General features: G+C 42.3%; 2 protein-coding genes across 6 annotated transcripts in view; one reads left to right on the top strand and one right to left on the bottom strand.

Annotated features, from left to right (window-relative positions):
* Positions 1-5,126, bottom strand: part of GTF2E1 (general transcription factor IIE subunit 1) — a 49,527-nt gene extending 44,401 nt beyond the window's left edge. The window contains exons 1-3 of one of the 4 annotated variants that reach the window (XM_069021272.1): positions 4,511-5,027; positions 4,242-4,404; positions 2,134-2,309 (exon numbers count right to left, since the gene is read on the bottom strand). The gene's annotated coding sequence lies outside the window, so the exon portion shown is untranslated. The other 3 variants (XM_069021248.1, XM_069021257.1, XM_069021265.1) reach the window with 3 other exon arrangements.
* A 234-nt stretch (positions 5,127-5,360) lies between these two features.
* Positions 5,361-16,753, top strand: RABL3 (RAB, member of RAS oncogene family like 3). 2 transcript variants are annotated; one of them, XM_069021223.1, is made up of 8 exons: positions 5,361-5,440; positions 5,625-5,716; positions 7,324-7,453; positions 10,335-10,449; positions 11,596-11,746; positions 12,395-12,466; positions 13,292-13,330; positions 15,940-16,753. In XM_069021223.1, exons 1-8 carry the CDS (start codon positions 5,395-5,397, stop codon positions 16,003-16,005), a joined length of 711 nt encoding a protein of 236 aa, XP_068877324.1. In that variant the 5' UTR covers positions 5,361-5,394; the 3' UTR covers positions 16,006-16,753. The 2 variants fall into 2 exon arrangements, with proteins under 2 accessions (XP_068877324.1, XP_068877335.1); XM_069021234.1 differs by lacking the exon at positions 13,292-13,330.
* The last annotated feature ends 3,189 nt before the right edge of the window (positions 16,754-19,942 follow it).

Here is a 19,942-nt window from a genome sequence, read left to right as displayed (position 1 = left end):
AGCTGCAGATTTCCGCAGACACTTCCAAAACAGGTTTAAAGAACAATTTCCTGAATAATGCACTCAAACAGCTTAAACAGAGACCTACAAGGGGCCAATAAAGAAAACCAACTCTGAGAGTTTTCAGCAACACTCAGGGATTTAATAATATTTCTTAGTGTCAATCACTAGAAAATATTCTTTTTCATCTAGTAGGACTAGGAGTTTTAACACAATTTCTTCTCCTCTGCTGGAGATTTTGAGTTATGTCCAAATCTTCTATGTCAGGTAACAGAGGGCTTCTTGACTGTGATACTGGTTTCCTTCCAGCTGGTGATATATGGAAACACAAGCATCCTGAAAATACCAGAAACCATTCTTTCCTGTTACCCTCTACTTCAGAAAGTGGATTAACACAGGTTAAGTTCTAAATCCTGCAGAAGACAGCCTTTGGGTGAAATGAACAACTGACTAGTGCCATCTTTGAGGGGAAAAAAAACCAAAGCAAGTGCATACCGCTGCCAGATCTCACCAGGCCAAGCTGATGTCTAGCCCATGAAGAATCCAAGGCTTTTAATCCCTAAACTGCAAATTCTTACCATCTTCCACCAGGCAAAAAACACACCAATACAGCTCACAAAATTCAAAACCAGGGGACTGTACCGTTGCATCCTTGAGCAATGATTTCACCTTCCCCTGAAGCAGTAAGTCAAGCCTGAATTAATTACATGTGCAAAGAAATATGATAACACCTTTTAACAAGGTTTTAATGGACGTGCATGTGTTTCATAATAATGTCTGAACTGACCTTAATAATTTATGAACATCAAGGAACATTTTCAGGGAAAAAAAAAAAACCACCAATGGCCAAGATACTCAGCTATGCCAGTAAGCACCTACAGCATCAATAATAAGGCACACTGGACAGAATCATATTCAGAAACAGCCAAAAGAAAAAATTCCAAATTTAAACACGGACTTTATTAAAAGAGACAGTTGTTGGGGAATTGCTCTGGGTAATTACATTAATACGATTCAGTATTATGGGTACAGGAGGAAAGCAGACCTGTCTGTGTTAACACAGTAGGACAGCAAACCTAAATACACATCTGCTGGGTTTTAAAAATTGCTGTAATTGAAAGAATTAATATTGATGTGTCTATAAAAGGCAACACTGAAAAAAGAGACAGTTACACACCACAATCAGATCTGTTGGGTGAAGAAAATCAGGGTACCTTCTGCAAGATTGTACCTCAGGTTGAGTAAATGTACGAGGCCTTCAGCATAACCAGAGATGCCAGAAAAGAAATCAAGACGAAAACAAGTGACTGCAAAAAAACCCATTCAGTATGATGGGAACAAAGACCACATAGAAGCCAGAAATTCAACTGAGCAAACACCTCCACTTTCAGGATTTTTCTGATGCAACATCAAAGCAACTGAACTATTCTTCTCCACATACAACAATTTCAAGAGTTTTCAATTTCAATGAACTCTAACAGGAATTGTGCTAATGAAGTTAGATCTGTTTATCTTCGTGCTTTTCTTGACTAAAAGTAAGACAAAAAGTGCTAGAAGGGTTATAACCTAGAATCCACAATGTAGATGAAACTGTTACTTGAAAATATGAAGTCATCAGCCAGTGAACTAATATGAATTTTTATCCAATACTACAAATGTAGATCATTCTGTTCAACTTGTAACTTTTGAGACTTACATTAATTTTACCCAGAAAATGTAATGGTCTCACTATTCATATATTTGACAAAGAATCTTTAAAAGCAGAATCTTAAGAAAGGAAGGAGGCTGCTCTTCAGACTCATATGGATAAACAAACCCTTTATAACACCCCAGATCTCTTTTGGAGGAAAATTTGGAGTTGCAGGTTTGGCTGTGAACCTAATCTATCAGACGTACTGTTAACACTTGCACAAGTGCTTCCTATTTTTCCCCACATTTATATAGTTAGTGCTGTTTTTCACTAAGTCTTTGAAACCAGCTTTTGCTGATTTGCTTGGAAAATGTTTCTGCAAGCTTCCAACACAAGATTTTTAAGAAAGAGGAAAAAAAAAAAAAAAAGTTACTTCCTTACAGCACTGACACAGTTTCTTGAGGTAAAATCAAAATCAGGTTATAATAGGAGAATCCCCTCACCTGTAAGTGTGGCAGGTACAACAGGCTTCCTGGAGCCAGTGCATGACATATCCTGCTCCAGGTGTCCTTTGCAAACACCAGATCCCAGTTTTGTAGCCTCTCAGTCTAACCAGATTTAAAATTCTGTCTTTCAGAAGATGATGAGGTTAAGCTAAGAGAAGCAATTCTGAACCTTCCTGAGAACAGGGAGAGAAGGCATAAATTTCAGAACTACAGTGGGAAAACATGCCAACAAGATTTTCAATGTCTGTACAATGTAACCTCAGACACTACTCATCCTTTCCAGAAAAGGGCACAGAATCTTCCACTTTCAAGTCTTGTTTTTACTTGCTTCTCTCTGTATTGAGCCCGGAACTGCCTTTATCCCACATCAGTTGCAAAGCCAAAGTCTTCTGGTATTTTATCAGGAGCTCACTGAGTTTCATTCCCTGGAGAGTTCAAGAACACTGCTGCTTAGCCTTCCTCCTGCACTATATCTTGATGAGAAATAGTGTATTTTCACGGTAAGACCTGCCTTGAAATATTAGGGCAGAAAAGAACCATCTGCTTTCACTTAAATCCCATCTTATTTTTGGCTTTCCATAAACTGAAGCCAGGAGGCCACAGATAACAAAAGGGTTTTCTTCATTCAGGATGAAAAGTTGTACTGCAGCTACACACAGAAAGGCTGAGGGGCCCGCCTGAAATGAGGGCGTTTTCTCCTAATTTCACAAGTAAAAATACATGGAGCCAGGTGTAATAAGGCCACAAGGTCTGACCACACAAGGCAGAAATTCAACAATGCAGGCTCAGGATGTAATTCTCAATCACTTTTATGATCTTAACCCAGTATAAACAATAGCAAGGTGTCAGGAAATTCAAGGACCACCTGTGTGCATGTATACAAATGGATGAAACTTCCTGTTACAGCTTAAGTCAAATGGCACCTTCGCTCCCATGAGGAAATCTTTATTTTCCTTCCTTGCCTTTAGCCACAAGCCCCACCCTTCTGTCCTAATTCTGACTGTTCACGTAGCAATGTGAATCAAGTTGATAAAAAGTGAGAAACTAACATGCCAAAATAAAAAAGTAGGATATTTCAGAGAGGGCAAAGGGGAAAAGTTCAAGAATTGAATCATTTATGTTACCAGACTAGAGCCAACACAAAACAGAGAAAAGAATGCATGGCTAAGGATGTAGATGAGTGAGCTTTCCCCACACGGTGGCAAAATTGACTCAACTGTAATGTGAAGCCACTAGAAGATTTTAACCATGGACACCAGAACCCCTTACAGTTTACACTCTGATCTGAACACACCAGAATATGTGTTATTTTGGAGATGTGTAAGCATTGGCCCTCACATAATGCAGTTGTAAGGTTCTGGGAGTTTGTTTAAAGGGAAGAAAGTAAGATCACTTCTCTCACATATCAAGCCTAGGAAGTCATAATTACACCAAAGCACAGTGGGCTTAACACCAGCATTCCCTTCTAGGCTTCTGAGAGGAAAAAAGCAGTAATTGCTTTTCACGTTATGGATTCAATAAATCCTGGAACACCACGCTTTTCATCATGATAGATGATGTAATATTGCCTTTTGGAAATTCCAGAAAGACAACAAAACACTATGGAAGTATTGGATTCAGTACAGTTTTAGTGCATCGGAGTGCAAATATGTATCTACCGTGGATAGATGCAATAAAGAAACAAAGAAACTAAGTAACAAGACATCAGATTAGCTTTAATTAAGATAGTTTCTTGTTTAGAAGAATCCCCGGTGAGAAAGTGAGCTGTATGTCACAGGAAGTGGAAGGCAGGAATGCAATTCCCATCAAGCCTCATTCCTGTCAGAAAGACATGTGCTCCTCTCCCAGGCACATGGCTCTGCCTTCACTCATGCCAGCTCTCCTGCACCAAACCGATCACTTAACAGTAGAAAAACACATCTCCTTTTTTTTTTTTTCCCTTTTTTGCAACATTTTTCAGCAGTTTAGTGAGCTGTGGAGAATTCTGACAAGCAACAAAACCAGCAGGTAAGAGAGGATACCACTACATTGGAAAGGATGAAAGAAAAATCTCCACCTTTCGTGGATGAAAAATATTAAACCACCTACACATCATGAAAATGCACCTTAGCTGTGCACGGCTGAACGCCCTTTTCAGAATGCTGATCTTCCCTGTTCGTTCTGAGCTGCTTGGAATGGCAGAAGCCTGACAGCTGGACCCATTTAACAACACTTCGGTGCCACTATGAGATGCGATGTTCTCCTGCTTCTCAGGGAACCAGCACGTTCCTGACGCCAGAAGAAAAGTGAAACACACACACAAAAAAACACCAAACAAAGAAAACCGCCTACAAAATAACCAAAAAGAAAAAGAAAAAATACCCACAAGCCTCACCTTGCTGACCTGGCAAACTGAATGGCTACACCGCTGGCTGTTTGGCTCAAACCTGGCAAACAGGAATGGGAATGGGCTCGCTCTGCCAGTCAGCTACTCCTCAGATGCCCATAGCCCTGCATCTCCCTTCAAATGACAAACTACACAGACCTCCTGGACTACAACAGCGGACTAAGCTTTAACGCCAGGCAGAGTGGAGAATCCCTCTGCCGTCTGCACAGCTTCCCATTCCCTACGCACTTCTATGTGTGAGGTTTAAACATCGAACTGTGTACGTTCCTGTAGGACAGGAGGAGGTCAGCAGCACCTCTTAAAAAAAAAAAAAAAACGACAAAACAAAGAAAAAGCCTCAACAAACACCGCAGGAGGAACGGCAGACGGTGGGAAGGAGCCAAGGCATGGAAGGGGCCCAGACGGGCACAACGTGCGGGGAGCACGGGCCCCGCGGGCCGCTCTGCGGCACCCAAGCGCCGGGCCGGGGGCCTCCGCGGGCCGCAGGCACCACCCCGCTCCCCGGGGCCGGCACTGACCTGGCGCCGCTTCCAGCTTTTCCCGGCTCCGGGCGGCGCTTCCAGCGGCTCCGCCACCCACGTCACCGCCGCGCGCGCCTCTGGCGTCAATGGCGCCGGCAGCGGCTGCGCGGCACCGCCCCCTCCCTTCCCGCGCCCCGCGCGCCGCTCCGCGAGGTGAGTGACAGGGAAGCGAGCCAATCGCCTGCCCGTACGGCCCTCGCCTTCCCGCCTTCGCGAGAGCCAAACCAATCAGAAGTGAGAACCTCCCAGGCCGCTCGAGCAGACAGCCAATAGGCTGAGAGAAGCGCAAGAACACGCGCCGCGATTGGCGGGCGCCCTGGTTGCCGGGCGTTGTTGCTAGGCAGGGTAAAGATGGCGGCTCTGGACAGGGTCAAGGTGCTGGTGCTGGGCGACTCCGGTGAGTCCGTGTCCCTAGGCCGTGTGTCCTGGGGCCGCTCCTTGGGGATCTGCTCCTTGCCTCCTTCCTCGTTACCCCGTAAGAGGCCGGGACCTCCCGCGTTCACTCAGTGCTGCTCCAGGCCTCGCCACCTGTAACCCTGGCACCGCCTCCTAGGAGCTGTTCTCTTTCTGTGCACTTGCAGGTGTCGGAAAGTCGTCGCTCGTTCACCTGTTGTGCCACAACCAGGTGCTTGGGAACCCGTCCTGGACAGTGGGCTGCTCCGTGGATGTGCGAGTAGGTGACGTGCACGGCCTCTTTGTGGCCCTGAGCCTAGCGTGTGAGGGAAGGGCCTTGACTTTTTATTTTAATTACTTACCGCCCCACAAAGAGGTGTACTTTGATCATGTGTTTTGCTGAGGACTTAATCTTCTGATGCAAGTAGTGTCAAATGTGAGCCAAGCACTTGTGTAAGCAAGTTTTGACTTTTCAAGGTTGTCACAGTCAGACATTTGTCACTTGTATCTCCTCTCCCTGCTGCAGTGGCCACTGGCGTGTTACAAGTCACAGTGTGGCCGATTCTTTGAGAACAGGCAAGGCACAGCCAAATTGCCAGCCAAACACAGTGGGGAAAACCAGTTGGCTTGTTTAGGTTGTGGGTACACAGGAAAGCTCTGGGTGATATTCATGTGTTAGAAAAGCAAATTGAAATTTAGGGCCTGACATACTTCAGTGCTCTTAGACCCGAGTGAGGAAATTAACAGGAGAAACTTATTGTTGAGACCTGGACACCAGGAATGCAGAATTTATAAACCACAAAGACACCTTACAGAAAGCAGAGCTGAAGAAGAAACTAACAAAGACGGATACTGAGACTCTCCCTCTCTGGGGAAAAGATAATAAAAAGGCTGAAAATGTGGGCTAGTTAGCATGAGAAGTGAGAAATCAATAAGCAGTAGAAGATAGAATACTAGTTAACGAAGAGAACTGCATAACTTGTAAGCCAGTGAGCACTAATTCCTTGGTTTGCTAAAATGTGTAAATAGTTACAAGTTTTGATGACTGATGTACACGTTTGGTGAAGTGCTACTCACGTACCTCAGTGCTGCATAAAGCAGTGTTGATTTTCTAGCCTGACGGGATTTATATAGGGAGTTTATTTCCCAGTTTTTGGTGACAGCTGTGACCAGGGGGTTGCTTCTCCTCCTGACTGCTTGCTGTAGGACCTGCTGTGGGAGGAATGAGGATGTTCATCCAGCAATTCTTTCACCCAGCCTACAGCCCTCATGGAACATTGATAAATGCTTTTTTCCTTCATCACTCTTGGCTGCATTCTCCTTGAAATGCATTGCCCTAGGTTAGGAATGTAGTTCCAAAATTTGAGGAGAGGAACATGGCAATCCTGTTTCATTGTGGAGCAAAACTACCCAGCAGATCTGGGGCCAGAAGCTGTTGCTTAATTCAGCTGAGATGTCAGAATTTGGAGAGGAAGAAGATGTGGTCAGTTGGAATCCAGGTCTGTCACCTGTGTTAATATTCTTGCAGTGCTGCCATGTGGGTTTTAACAACTGTAGGAAGTCAAGACCTTGATTTTTCCATTTGCTTTAGCAAAATGCTATTTCCAAGCACATCATGAGATGTTAGGTTTGTTGATACTGAGATGGAAAGGATGCTCCCTGCTTACTCACCAGGCTCCATTTCATATAAGAGCTCTGGTATCCAGTCATTGCTGTTTGACTCATTCCATCTCTCTTCCACTTCAGAGGTTTGAAATGGTGTCAGCACGAGAATTTCCAAATTTCTGTCTAAGTGCAGTAATCCTTCTAGCTGAAAGTGTAAGTGTCACGTGGATTAACTCCTGTGAGTTGGTGCTGTGGTTATGTATGATGTGAATTTTTCATCAGATCCATGACTACAAAGAAGGGACTCCAGAAGAGAAGACCTATTACATTGAGCTGTGGGATGTTGGAGGTTCTGTGGGCAGTGCCACCAGTGTGAAAAGCACACGAGCAGTGTTTTATAATTTGCTGAATGGTAAGTTGGCTTGGCATAAATATGGTTTTACTGCTGTTTCTGCTAGGAGGTGTCTTGGTTCTGGGGCAGAGTTCCATGTAGCCTGGCTGAGGGCTACATTGTTCTCTTTTCTGATTTATACAGGAAAAAATCCTGATACCATTTGTAGGCAGAACTCTATGGATTCAGTTGTGAATGGCAGATGTTTCAGGGAAACCTGTGCAGATGAGTTTCATCAGCCTTTCCCTTCAGTCTTGTGCAGCTGGCACAGCAGGGAGTCTTTGAAGGTGCAGTGGTATCCCTTGCAGCTACCCCTGCGGGCATAAAGGCTGCCTTCACCTTTCCAGGCCTCATATACTGCAGAAATATGATTTATATTTTCTTGTCTGCTCAGTTGCAAAACCTACAGCAGAGAAATGGTTAGTTCAGTTTTTATGAACTTTGATAGTTACATCCTACCCTGGCAAATTTGAACAGTCTCCCATAAAATTGCCATATGCTGATAACCATCTGGCCTCTGCTCATTTAGCTTACCAACTTATTTTTAAGAGTTGTGTCTTGCAACTTGCTGCATATATAGAAAATAGTATTTTGTGCCTTCTGTTGAGATATTGTCTTAAAGGCCCAGTAGTTCATCTGTGCCTGCAGTAAGAGCAAATAAGAGATTATAAACATAACAGTGCAGTATTTCAACTGTTACTTTTTGTCATCCCAGGATAGTTCACTAAAAATAGGTGTGTATCAGACTAACAACTGCTTCTGAAAATCTGGCTCAAATGTTCTGTTTGATTCCCCTTGCTTGTTCCCACTCATTTGAAGGCCTTTCAATATCATGTTAAACCACACAATACACATTTTTGATCTGTGATTAACTAGTTATTTCTTCCTCCTTTCTCAGGGGGAAAACTGCTAGGTACAAGTGTCATGTGGATTAACATGAGGTACTCTTGCTTGTATTGTTAACCAGATCTCTGTAGATAAGGCTTGTGTTGAGTTGTGCCCTCAAAGCAAGCCTCTTTGGTATATGAAATAAAAATTGATTTCTTTTTGATACCAAATCCACAGTGTGCCAGCAAGTGTGGGTCAGACTTGGAAATACCTTAGAACAGCCCATTAGGAAATGAAATCTTGGACTCATGCATTTGAATTATAATTGATGACATTAAAATAGAGTTCGTTATCTCCACTGCCCAAAAGATATTATTAGCTCACATATGAAAACTGTTGACTTTGGTAGAAACTTGGGTCTTGTTTCTTTCATTAGATTAATTTCTCCATTAGAGCTTGTCTCACAAATTGCCTGTTTGACCTGATTTAAGAAGAGAAGATGAATGCATTCCTCCTGCCTGACTGCTTGTGCTTTCTGGGCTTGCAGTGGTCTGAAAACCAGTTAATGTTTGGTTGTGGCAGCACCTGTGCAGGCTGCCAGGTTGTTGACAAGGCTGGGTACAATTTGTTTTTGGATTATCCACAGATCTTCTGCTTTGCTGACCCTCCACCTGCTGTGGGGACTGTGATAGCTGAGGACAGTGACTGGGCAGTAAGGTTTTGGCTTGCAGACCTTAATGTGGGAGGAACATTTCCTTGAGTAGTCATTGGTCCTGCCTGCGCTTTTTGGATGTTGACAGAGTCTTCGTCTGCTCATGCAACTAACTATGCAGGTTTTAGGAGAAGTAGATAAGGGAACTGACCAATCAAAAACATAACTGAGGGAGAGTGTCTGGAGGTGGAGAGTGTTTCTCACAGGTTGTGCAGCAGTGCCTCTGGATCTGCTGCTGCTGCTGTAGGCCAAGTTATGTTGTATCAGGCATTTTCTCCCTACAGTGGGGGTGGACATGCAGCAGAGTTGCCTTTTCATACTGTTACTGAGATAAATGCTTTGAAATAGGGCTATAGCTGTGATATGCTGGGAACTCTTGTGGGAGAGCCTGTGCACAGTCATGTGGGGTGGTGGAAAATGTTTGTGGAAATGTGGTTTCTTCATAGTGTGTACAGTGGGTGGCACCTCTGGGAGTTAAGGTGAAAGACTAAATTAGTAGGTTTTTTCCACCTGTAGGCTGTGTTTTGAGAATGAATACTGATGCAGATAAGGGGTATCATTCCATTTTGTCCTTAAATTGATGATAATTGGACGTCTGGAGGAAGTGGGAACATTCCACATATTGCAGAAGGTGTGAATAAATAGAAGAAATTTGCTAGCAGGAGCTGGTAATTGAGTTGGGAACTGTGGTTATCAGAAGTGGGTGTCTGTTAATAGCACAGCTAGGAAGTTTGTCTCAGAATTTACATTTTGAAGGTTCATGGTAATGAAAAATGCTAGAAACCTAATCTTAAGTACAAGAAATCTTATTAATTCATGCTTCTACCAGCCATTTAGTGGACTATGAAATTTTGTCAGTGTCTGTTTCCCCTTTGGATACCTCCCCAAATATATAGCATTAATTCTTGAAAATGCAGGAAAGCAGTAGTTCTCTCTGAACTCTTTTGAAACAAAGAAAAAGCCTTTTGACTTTATAGATGGTGTGACAAAAAACAATTATGTTTACCAGTTAGAGAAATGCTAAATTTTCTGCTGTAGTAGTATAGAATTTCAGTATCATGAGAAGTAGACAGAATCAGTGAATGCCTGTGAGCCTTTTGCAGATTAAACCCGGAGGTGGCTGTTTGTTTCCTGCTTTCATGTGATTTTTCTCTTATCTCTTATCCAGTTCTTGATAAGCAGCTTTAAAAAGCCTGTTGCATCCTGATATTTGCAGCCTTACTTAATCACTGTAACTCAACTGATTATACATCCCTTACTTCATTCTCAGATATCTGGGAACCTGCAGGTGTCATTTTGGTAAGATAAGGAAGAGAATATGTATCATTAAATACCATCTTGCTGTCTTGTCTTTCATTCTAGGGATAATTTTAGTGCATGACTTAACCAACAAGAAATCATCCCAGAATTTGTATCGCTGGTCTTTGGAAGCCCTCAACAGAGATGTCGCTCCAACAGGAGTTCTCGTGACAAACGGGTGAGTGAAGAACATACACACAGAGCTCAGGCACAGTGATTCCAAGCTGTTGTAGAGGTCTTTGTTCATCTCTAAGGCTACTTGGTCTCCATAGGAAAGTAGATGTGGTTAGACTTTGAAGAAAGAAAGAAATGGGGAATATCAAAGAAAGTTGATTGTTGATGATTCTGTTTGTTTTATACTTCCAGTCAGGCCATTCTGACAGCAGATTCTGTAACTGGATGGCAGAGACCTTGCTTTAAGGGAAAAGATGTTTACTGGATCCTTTATTTGTCTGAGGCCTCTGTGAGAGTGGGTCCAGTCCCTGATACCTGAAGATTTCTTAGTCTGTACTGAGAGGTGCCATTGTACAGGAAATGCCATGGGGGATGATGTGGTTCAAGAGGCTTTCCCTCCATGCACCAAGGCTGAGGAAGTTCACTGCGTGGATTTTTGGTTTGGGTGATAGGGGAATTATTTTAGGAGTGTGGCTAAAAGAGCTTAGAAAACTCTGCTTAAACAGCGTGTTCATAATTAACTCTCCAACACCTTGTCAAGGAGTTCCTCCTGAACCTCCGTGCTCCTGTCATCCATCTAGTCAAGGAGGTTTTAAAATCATTGCTAAACCCCACACATGAGCAGGAAGGCAATAATGAGGTGTAGCTTTTTGTGGGAAGAATATCAATTGTTTATCTGTCTGTTCTGATACACAGATGTTTCTGTAGAAACGTAGGAGATGGGAAAGAGGATTTGCATTGTATAAACTGCAAAATTCTCCAGTGTTTCCACAGACAGGTTCTTCACAATTGTTTTAATTTTCAAAACTTTAACTTCTGTCAAGGACAGATGTTCAGCCACTAGCAATTGCTTGCTCAGGTTGTTGCTGTTGGTTGTAAAATTACTTTCTAGAAAGCTTGGTTTAGGTAAAAATGACAGACAAGTGATTTTCCTAGCTAAGGAGAATGGTCGAAGCTTGGATTCCTGCGTAGTGACTTAGATGCAGAAGTCCTTCCTTAATTTATGGATACTGCACATTCTCACTTAGATAAATAGACCATTAATAAATAAATAACTTTTTTTTGAAAGGCACAGGGGAGGTGATGTTGTCCCTGTGCCCACTTACGTGGCCATCAGCTCATTCAGGATTGTATTTGTTTCGCTCATCAGTGACTATGACCGTGAACAGTTTGCTGATAACCAGATCCCACTGCTGGTAATTGGAACTAAACTGGATCAGATCCCAGAAACTAAGAGGAATGAAGTTTTGACCAGAACAGCTTTCTTGGCTGAGGATTTCAATGCTGAAGAGATAAATTTGGTCAGTATCCTTGTCATCGCTATTGTTTTTCTTTCCCATGGGAGTTAGTCCAATTTTTAGTAAGTAAAGATGTTGTAACAAAAATTTGTCTTGTGGAGATTTTTTCAGCAGTGCCACTCATTCACATTTTGGTTGACTGTGCCCCTTGCTTGATGAAACAGATACCTTTGTTTCACTAAAGGGAGATGTAAGGGGTGTTAGATAGGGTCACTGAAGCTTAGCATTGATGGCTGCAAATTAAATTTTCTTTTTCCTGTTCATAGCTCTGACATAGACTGTCTTTGAATGAGACATGAAGATGATTTTATCTAGATATATGGGTATAAAAATATACATGTGCTGTGTGAATGGTTGTATACACACTCACAATTTCAGGTGTAGCCTGTACAAATCACTGCCTGACTGTATAGCTGGTGGTGGAAGGAAGATGTGGAGCATACAGGGGGTTGCTTGGAATTGTGTAGTTGATTCACAGAACAGAAGTTGGTCTTTTCTCAGAAGCGACTGTGGAGCAGAAATCAGCAGATCCATTGTTTTCCCCTGCTGATGGTGTGTGTCAGGGGAAGGGGTATGTTGATTTCCTTGTGTTTGGCTTCTTTGCACTGATTTCCTTGTGCTTGGTTTGTTGTTGTCTTTTGTGTGTTCTAGGATTGCACCAATCCTCGTTACCTGGCCGCAGGTTCATCCAATGCTGTCAAACTAAGCAGGTTTTTTGATAAGGTAAGTGCATGAAATGATGTTTTATTATCCTGTGCATCGAGTGCTGTCTGGGATTTGAGCGTGAACAACAGTTGAAGCTGCTCCTTTCACGTTCTGCTCTTTGAGTTGGTTCAAGGCAGGTGTGGGGAGCCCAAAACTTGGTCTGCTTTTGGAACTCTACAGGAGATAGCTGATCTGCTTGAAGATTTAGTTCCTGATCTGCACAGAGCAATGAAAAAGAACTCACAAATGTGCAAAGACACTCTGCTTATGCTTTTGAAGTCATCTGGCAGGCTAGAGGGAATGCAGCATTCTGAGGTAGTAATGTGGGGAGATAGAAGACTGGTCAGCTCTGTTGATCCTGGTTAAAGCAACCTTTAGGTATCAAGAAATTAATTAAGAATATTACTCTCCCTGAAACAGAGACCATCAAGGTCCACTGTGAAAATGACAGAAGGAATGCTCTGGTTTAAGCATCCCCTGGGCAAAGATAGCATAGTGGGGCTACTGTGCAGTAGTAGGAACCACTACCCCTGCAGAGAGGGAATGGGAGTAACTGACTCTGAAGCAGAAGACTCACAAACCATCACCTCCATTACCCAGGAGGGCTAACTAAGTTAGGTGTGTTGAAGCTGAGGATAATAAAGCTTTTCTAAGAATGGCTGGAGGTGGCAACTCCTAGGCATGCTGGAGCAGTGCACTAAATCAGTAGGCCTGGAGCAGAGATGTGGGGTCAGACCTTGTCCCAGTTAGCCATGAGTTTGAGTGCTCATGTGTAAAGTGTTGGTTGGAATCTGAGGTCATGCATGAGCTGTGCAAGCTAAGATCATTCTCTGTTATTCCCAGGTCATAGAGAAGAGATACTTCTTAAGAGATGGCAATCAGGTTTGTCACTTTTCCTCCTCTTTTGTTTCATTTCTCCCTGTGTAATGTGAACTGCTGACACAGTCCTCTTTAAAACACAGGCTTCATGCAACTTAAATGACAATCTGTGCTGGTAATTGAGTTCTTATATCTGTGGGAGCACAGCTGTTATGGCTAGACAGAAAAATGGCTGACTTTTTTCAGCTGAAGTATTTGTCTGTAATGTGATTGGCAGTGAAATACTTAAGTATGATAACGTAGTAAAAGTTGGAAGAATGAAATAAAATGGGCAAATATGATTTCTTTCAGCTCTGTCAGCTTCAGGCTGCTTGGTTGCAGATTTAGGCCATAGATGTTATCCTGAAGGTCAATGAAAAGGCTTTTTGTTGCACAGCTGGAACTAGATTTTATGTTTAATACAGGTAGTTTCCAGAGGTTCAGTGGAGCCACAAGAAAAATGGCAGTATGATACCAGCTTGTAATTCATTCCTAAAGGACTGAATTAACTGTTTTCAGCACAGTTGGGAAAGTGCTTGCAAAATGACTTCTTGTTTGGGCAGGCCACTTCAGCTTTTGTGCCCCCCACCTCCCCATGTGCAGTCTGCCATGCAGGGAGTAGTGAAGTTGCATTTACCACATGTAAAGGTGTTGCAAATTACCATCAAAAGCATCTCTGAAGTACAGTCACTCTTATCCTTAGAGGTAGCTGTGCTGAAAGCCCCTTGGGGAGAATGGGGAAAAAATAGTCACAAATTACAAAATGCTTCCTTTCTTTGAGCTCTTTTTTAGTGCCTTTTAAAAATAAATTTGCTTTTGCCTCTTTCAGTTCTGCATGATGCCTTTTTTTCTTCCCCTCTTGCCTTCCCTTCCCCACATTCTAGTGAAAGGAAGTTTCCCTTTCATGGGAATAATATCTTAATGCAGAAACCTGCTTGTGTGCTGGTTGTCTTTGATGCATGATGTAAGATTTTTATTTTTATTATTTGATCATATTTAGCAGCTAGCAAGGGATTAACTATACATTCCTTATGGCTGTGTGCCGAAGATTGCAGCCTGCTGATGCCTATCTACTTCCCTGACAAGAGCTCAAAAGCTTAAAACCAATCTTAAGTAGCAAACAGTCAGGTTTAAAGAGGCAAAATCCAAATTGGAAATGGAGATTTCAATGCAACCTCTTAATGTTATCATTTGATGTTATCTACTTAATCTAACTCTTATCAATGTGTTTGTGGGTTTTCTACAATAGGTCACTACGGTCATTCGTGTTTTGAGGTATTTCTGTTATAAACTTCTTCAGGATGAAAAGAATGATAAGTTTCAAATTGTTCATAGCTATGACTTCAATCAGATCTCTGATAAATAAATAATTGTTACTCTTAATTAGTGACTTTGATATAAAAGATGCTAAAGCAGGTAACTTTTTACTTATGGTGTCCAGGTACTTTTTAGTTAAAGTGATTGCATTTTTCCTTTTTAAATTCCCAAAGCAGTTCTCACAAAGAGAACCTTTGTACAAAATCTGCCTGATTTTATCCTTAGAGATGATTGCTTTTCAGAGATGAATAAAACAGTACCTTAGTGAATACCTTGCATATCTGTTTGAGTTTTTGGGCCTGAAACCCCTAAATAGATTTAATCTGTGAAGATTTTAGTGGACTTGTATTTTGGGAAAGCTCTTTAGCTCTCTTATTTACCAATGAAGTGTGTAACCTGAGCAATCTGCTGTGAATTGTAGATTATGTTTTTGTCCCATACCATCCATACATGCCCATGTTCTCCTGGCATGATTTGTGGTGCTTGGTTGACTCCTGCCATTTTAAAAGACTGTATTTCCTATGAAAGTATGGAATTGTTTTGGGAGGGTGTGTCTCCTGGGTCTGCTGTTCCTGCTTATGTGTAGTGAGTAAGGTAGAAATTACTCTGGCCTGTAATCAAATAGTTTCATGCTGCCAATAGGACAGATATGCAGTATTAGAAAGCAGCACATCACTTTCTTTTGGCGCTTCACAGATGCATTGAATTGAAAATCTGCCTGAAATATTGTTAAAGCCAGAGAAGCTTCTGATGGTTTCAAGTCAATTTTGTTTGTAAACACCCATTGACACAGTGTCAGTGTCTACAGATGGGCTGCAAAAGCAGGAGTGCTAATCCTTTGTATGGTTGCAGCCATTTCTACCCCTATGGTTTTTTTAAAGCTTTCAGCCATTGATAAAACTGTACTTTCAACTGCCAGTGAAGTGCTGCTGCCCAGGTTTGAAGGCATAAAGCCTCCACAGCTCTTTGATAGGACTCAGTTGTTTTATAGTTTCATAAATCAATGGGGGAGAAATTCTTGTATGCACTTGAATCTGGGGGAAATACAGGCTTTGAAATCTTCATTAACTGGGTTAGGATTGAGGTTTTCAATTTCCCTTGCCAAAAAGCCTTGAGGAGCCCCACAGAACAAATGAGCCATAGTGATGTTGTGCAGTGTTTAATTAGTGGTGCTCCTCCCACAGTCAGCTGAAGCATTGTGGCCCTGATTCTGGAGATGGATGGCATGGAAGATGTTGCAGTTGGCTTGGTAACAGTGTGGGCTAGAGGGAGCTCATGCTGATTCTGACATGACAACTTGTCTTCCCTGCCTCTAGATTCCTGGCTTCTCTGAAAGGAAGAGGTTTGGAGGGGGAACGCTGAAGAGCCTTCATTATGATTGAGCACTGAAGAAGTGGAAGGTGACTTCTCTGAGTTCCTAATGACATTCCCATTCCGACTGGATGCTCAAAGACAATAATGCTTCTGTCAAGCAGAGTAAAATGATATTGCAGCTGGCTAGCCTGCTGAAGCTTCTGTTGTTGGAGAAGACTTGGGAAAGGTTTTCCAAAAACCTAATCTGAAGCCTAGAGTGTTGCCTAGGATTGCAGGCCTGGATATATGGGAACATCTGGGGAAAGTGTGCAATAAGTTGAATGCCTCTCACACTGCTGGGGGAAACTTCATCATACACAGCACTTATATGTGACATCCTTGTCTCCATTTTGGAAAACTTATGGACAGTCTTTGCAATGACTGGCATTCATTTTACCTCTAGAGGAAAGATGACACTGAGTGGGCCTCTCATTTACTGTAAAGTGACCAAAACAAGTGAGCAAAATATAAGGATGGGTAAGGAGTGGTCTGGAAAATCATAGAATGCCTTCATTAAATGAATGGAGTGTTGTCTCACCTAGAGCACACTGTTCATCCCTATTCAAAAGGGATAAAAGCAATAGGCAGGATATGAAAAAAGATTTGAAGCCTTAAAAAGAAAATTATTAGTAGAAAACAACTGGTGTTAATTCTGCTGTTTAAATTAAAATTGTTTACTTTGGAGAGGGCAAAGTAAATCAGGTTCTCCTGTTTATCTTTTCATAATTGTGGTCTTGTTTTTTATATTAAATTAAAAGGCAATGCTTTGAAAACTGATGGGAAGAGTATGTTTTTGTACAGTGCTTATTTGGAACAAATGTGACATAGTCCTACTGAGCCTGAGGACTTAGAGGATTCAGAAAACATGAAATGTAAGAACATCCTCTGAATTAGAATGGATAGAAATTTAGAAGGGATATAAAGCTGTGTACAAAGTAGGAACTGAGCATGATGAGAAGGAAAGTTCTGTGATACAGATGTTTCCTTTACATAGTTAGCACTAGAGATAAAGGAGACTTGACCGGGTCTGATCTGCTGTACAGGGTCTTGCCTTCCTAAGTAGCCCAAGCTTTGCACGGTTTCTCACCTCGCCAGAATTACATGGAGTGGTAAAAGCCTGATTTATGGCAGTTTCTTCTTTCCACTCCTTCCTCACCGTCACCTCTAATGGTTAAGCCTCTGGCAAAGGCTAACTAGGAGCTGGAGTTAGATATAAATAGAGATTAATAATAAGTGGGGATAGAAGAAAGTAAAACGCTGCTGTGAAATTGACAGGGAGCAGAGTTCTGCAGTCTCTGGATTATCTCTGCCTGCAGCTCTTCTGGCAGCTGCTTGGAAATAAATGGAAAACTGCCTATTGCCACTAATCAGGCACAAAAGTGACAGCTGGGGGCACCAGTCAAACTTATTAAAAATATGGATGCTTTGCTTTTCCTTAGGCCATTTCCAGAAAGGTCTGGGAGCAGTTGTAAACATGAGTGCAGTAAGTTTTTAGATTACTCTGTGTAATAGGTTGTTAGTTTACACTTTACAACCAGAAAAAACAAGGTACCAAAATATTCATAATAAAGAACCCATGTCTGAGCTGTGCAGCTCATGACAGCACCAGTATCTCTGATCCTTTGATAATGAAAGCTGGAATTGTTTTCTCAAGGTCAGGTGCAATCTTAGGGTAACCGGATCTGGGCTCCCTCAGGTTCCTAAGAAACTGCAGAGCAGAACAAGCAAACTTTAGTGCCATTTCCTCCTTTACCCTGTGCCATCTTTGGAGTGGCCAAACCCCTGGTTGCAGCTCATCTGTCTGTGTTTTAAAATAGGCCTCTAGCCCAGAGTAAGTATCTTGTTTGTTTAGATCTCAGCAGGTAACCACAATTAGGTGTATTTTTTCCTTCCTAGGACAAGGTGATAGGTAATGGAGTTGTGCGTGTGGATGATGTTACATTTATTTTTACAGGAAGTTCCAGCTTCTTGTCAGAACCAGAAGTATGTGAGCAGCTGGAGTTAGTTCCATTGCTTTTTGAGCCTCACCTGTTTCAGCTGCCCAAAAATGGTTCACTTGCAAGCTTAGGGATGTGACACCAGACAACTTCGGTGTGTCACACTTGTTTTATGTGTTTTACCTTTCTTTTCTCTGCACACACCCCCCTTCCATGGCCTTTGACTCTTCTGTCTGTCTTGCCTGTGTCTGTCTATACCTCCATTCTCTCTTCCTCCTGCTCCCTTTCTCACAATTACTATCCCTCTTTCTCTCCCCATTTACCCCATCTGTCTGACCCCTCCATATCACAAGAAGTCACTAAGACTCCTCTTCGTGCTTCCTGCTCTGCTCTCTGGTTTCCCCTTTTTTCCTATTTTCCTGTTTCTTTCTGCCATGCATTGTCTCTCTTGCTCCTGTTTCCTTGTTTTTCTTCATCTCTGGTTCTGTCTGTCTCTGGTTTCTCTTACAGGCACACACATTTCACATCAAAACATTGTTACCCAGTCCCTTTAAATTCAAGCTACTCCATGTCTCTTTTATTTCCCAGGCAGAAATACCTGCCCAAGTGCTGTGTACCAGCGGTATCTGAAGGTGGCTTGTGCAGGTGCACGTGAGATGTGTTGGACCTCCCATGCACACACATGTGAAATGTAGGGCAAATAAACATGAGCTTCCCTGTTCCCAAGGGGCTTGGCAGAACTTTCTAGTTTATCTATTACCACTTTGATGACTGGGGGGATAGTCACAATGAATATGAAAATGTCCTTAACGTGGAAAATTTAGCAAAGATGTCACTGGCTTTTTAAGCATGTGAAACCTATCCAGTAATGGGATTTTGGGTGCAACCTTAATACAAATTTTCATTATTGATTATATTTGCAGAGGCAGCTGCAATATGCTCCATTTGTCACAAATGAGAGATGAACTGTGTCGTAGCCTGCAGTCAGTATCAGTCAGCTATGGTGAAGTCAGGGTTTGGGTTCTCATTTCTCAGTGGATAACAAGGTGACAGTTTTCACTGATTGAAAACCTGCTTCTTATTTTCAGCAAAGGGACCTTAATCCTCCTATTTCTTTTATTAGTCAGCTCCTCTTGTTAGAAGTCATGTTTCTGTCTCCTTACAAGAATGCTGGTTACTTTGATTCCTTTGTCGGGTTGAGCAAGTGTGTGGCTTAGTGCACTCGTTTGCTTTGACAAAAAGCCATTATCCTTATTGATGAACCTGTCACTGGCAAGTTACTGGGAAGTGTGCAGAGGTAAAGCTTTCCTTAGGGTGTGCTTTGCTGCAGCACTGTGTGTTAGGTCCTCAGACACAGAGGGATTTTAGGAAAAAAACATCACATAAGGTATCAGGTGGAAGAGGGGATGGAAAATAAAATCAGTCCCAATCTTTAATTTCAAATATCAACGGCAAAGCTCTCCCACCTAGTGAGGGCCTGTGACGTGTAGCCAAAAGTATTATTCTTAGTATTTATCTACTTGTGCTACTGTGGGTTTATTCTGACATGTAAATCTGGAAAATACGTTTCTTTATGGTACATGAGGACACAAAGAAGTTAAGAAGAGTCTCTGTCACTAACAGTGGCCATGTGAGCAGCATAAGGGATTTCCAGTTGCGCAGGCAAAGCTGCAGTGAACAGCAGTTCTCAGGACCTGCCTCTAAACAGATCTTGAAATGAGACGTAGCTCCCTAACAGTGAGAGTGATGATGCCTGAAACAGTTAATGGAAAAAAAGCAGATTTGTCAGTGTTTGGGGTTTTTCAGGGTAGCATTAGTAGCTTTGGGAAAGGCGTGTTTTAGCACAGCTTTGAGGAAAAGTCCCCCAGCATACTTGTAAGGAAGGTGGTTTCGATGTTCAGAGCTCTCTGTGGCAGCAAAGAGACTGTGAAATCTAGCCCTGGCAGTTCAGCTGCCTAGCCAACCCCTGCTGCAAATACCATTAAGCACAAAAATGTGTTTTCTTTTTCCTGCTTTGGCATTGTATCAC

The sequence above is a fragment of the Aphelocoma coerulescens genome, chromosome 1, assembly GCF_041296385.1.
Source record: "Aphelocoma coerulescens isolate FSJ_1873_10779 chromosome 1, UR_Acoe_1.0, whole genome shotgun sequence".
In the NCBI taxonomy this organism is placed as follows: Eukaryota; Metazoa; Chordata; class Aves; order Passeriformes; family Corvidae; genus Aphelocoma; species Aphelocoma coerulescens.
The sequence above is the reverse complement of the archived record's forward strand: the minus strand, read 5'-3'. Positions and strand labels throughout refer to the sequence as shown.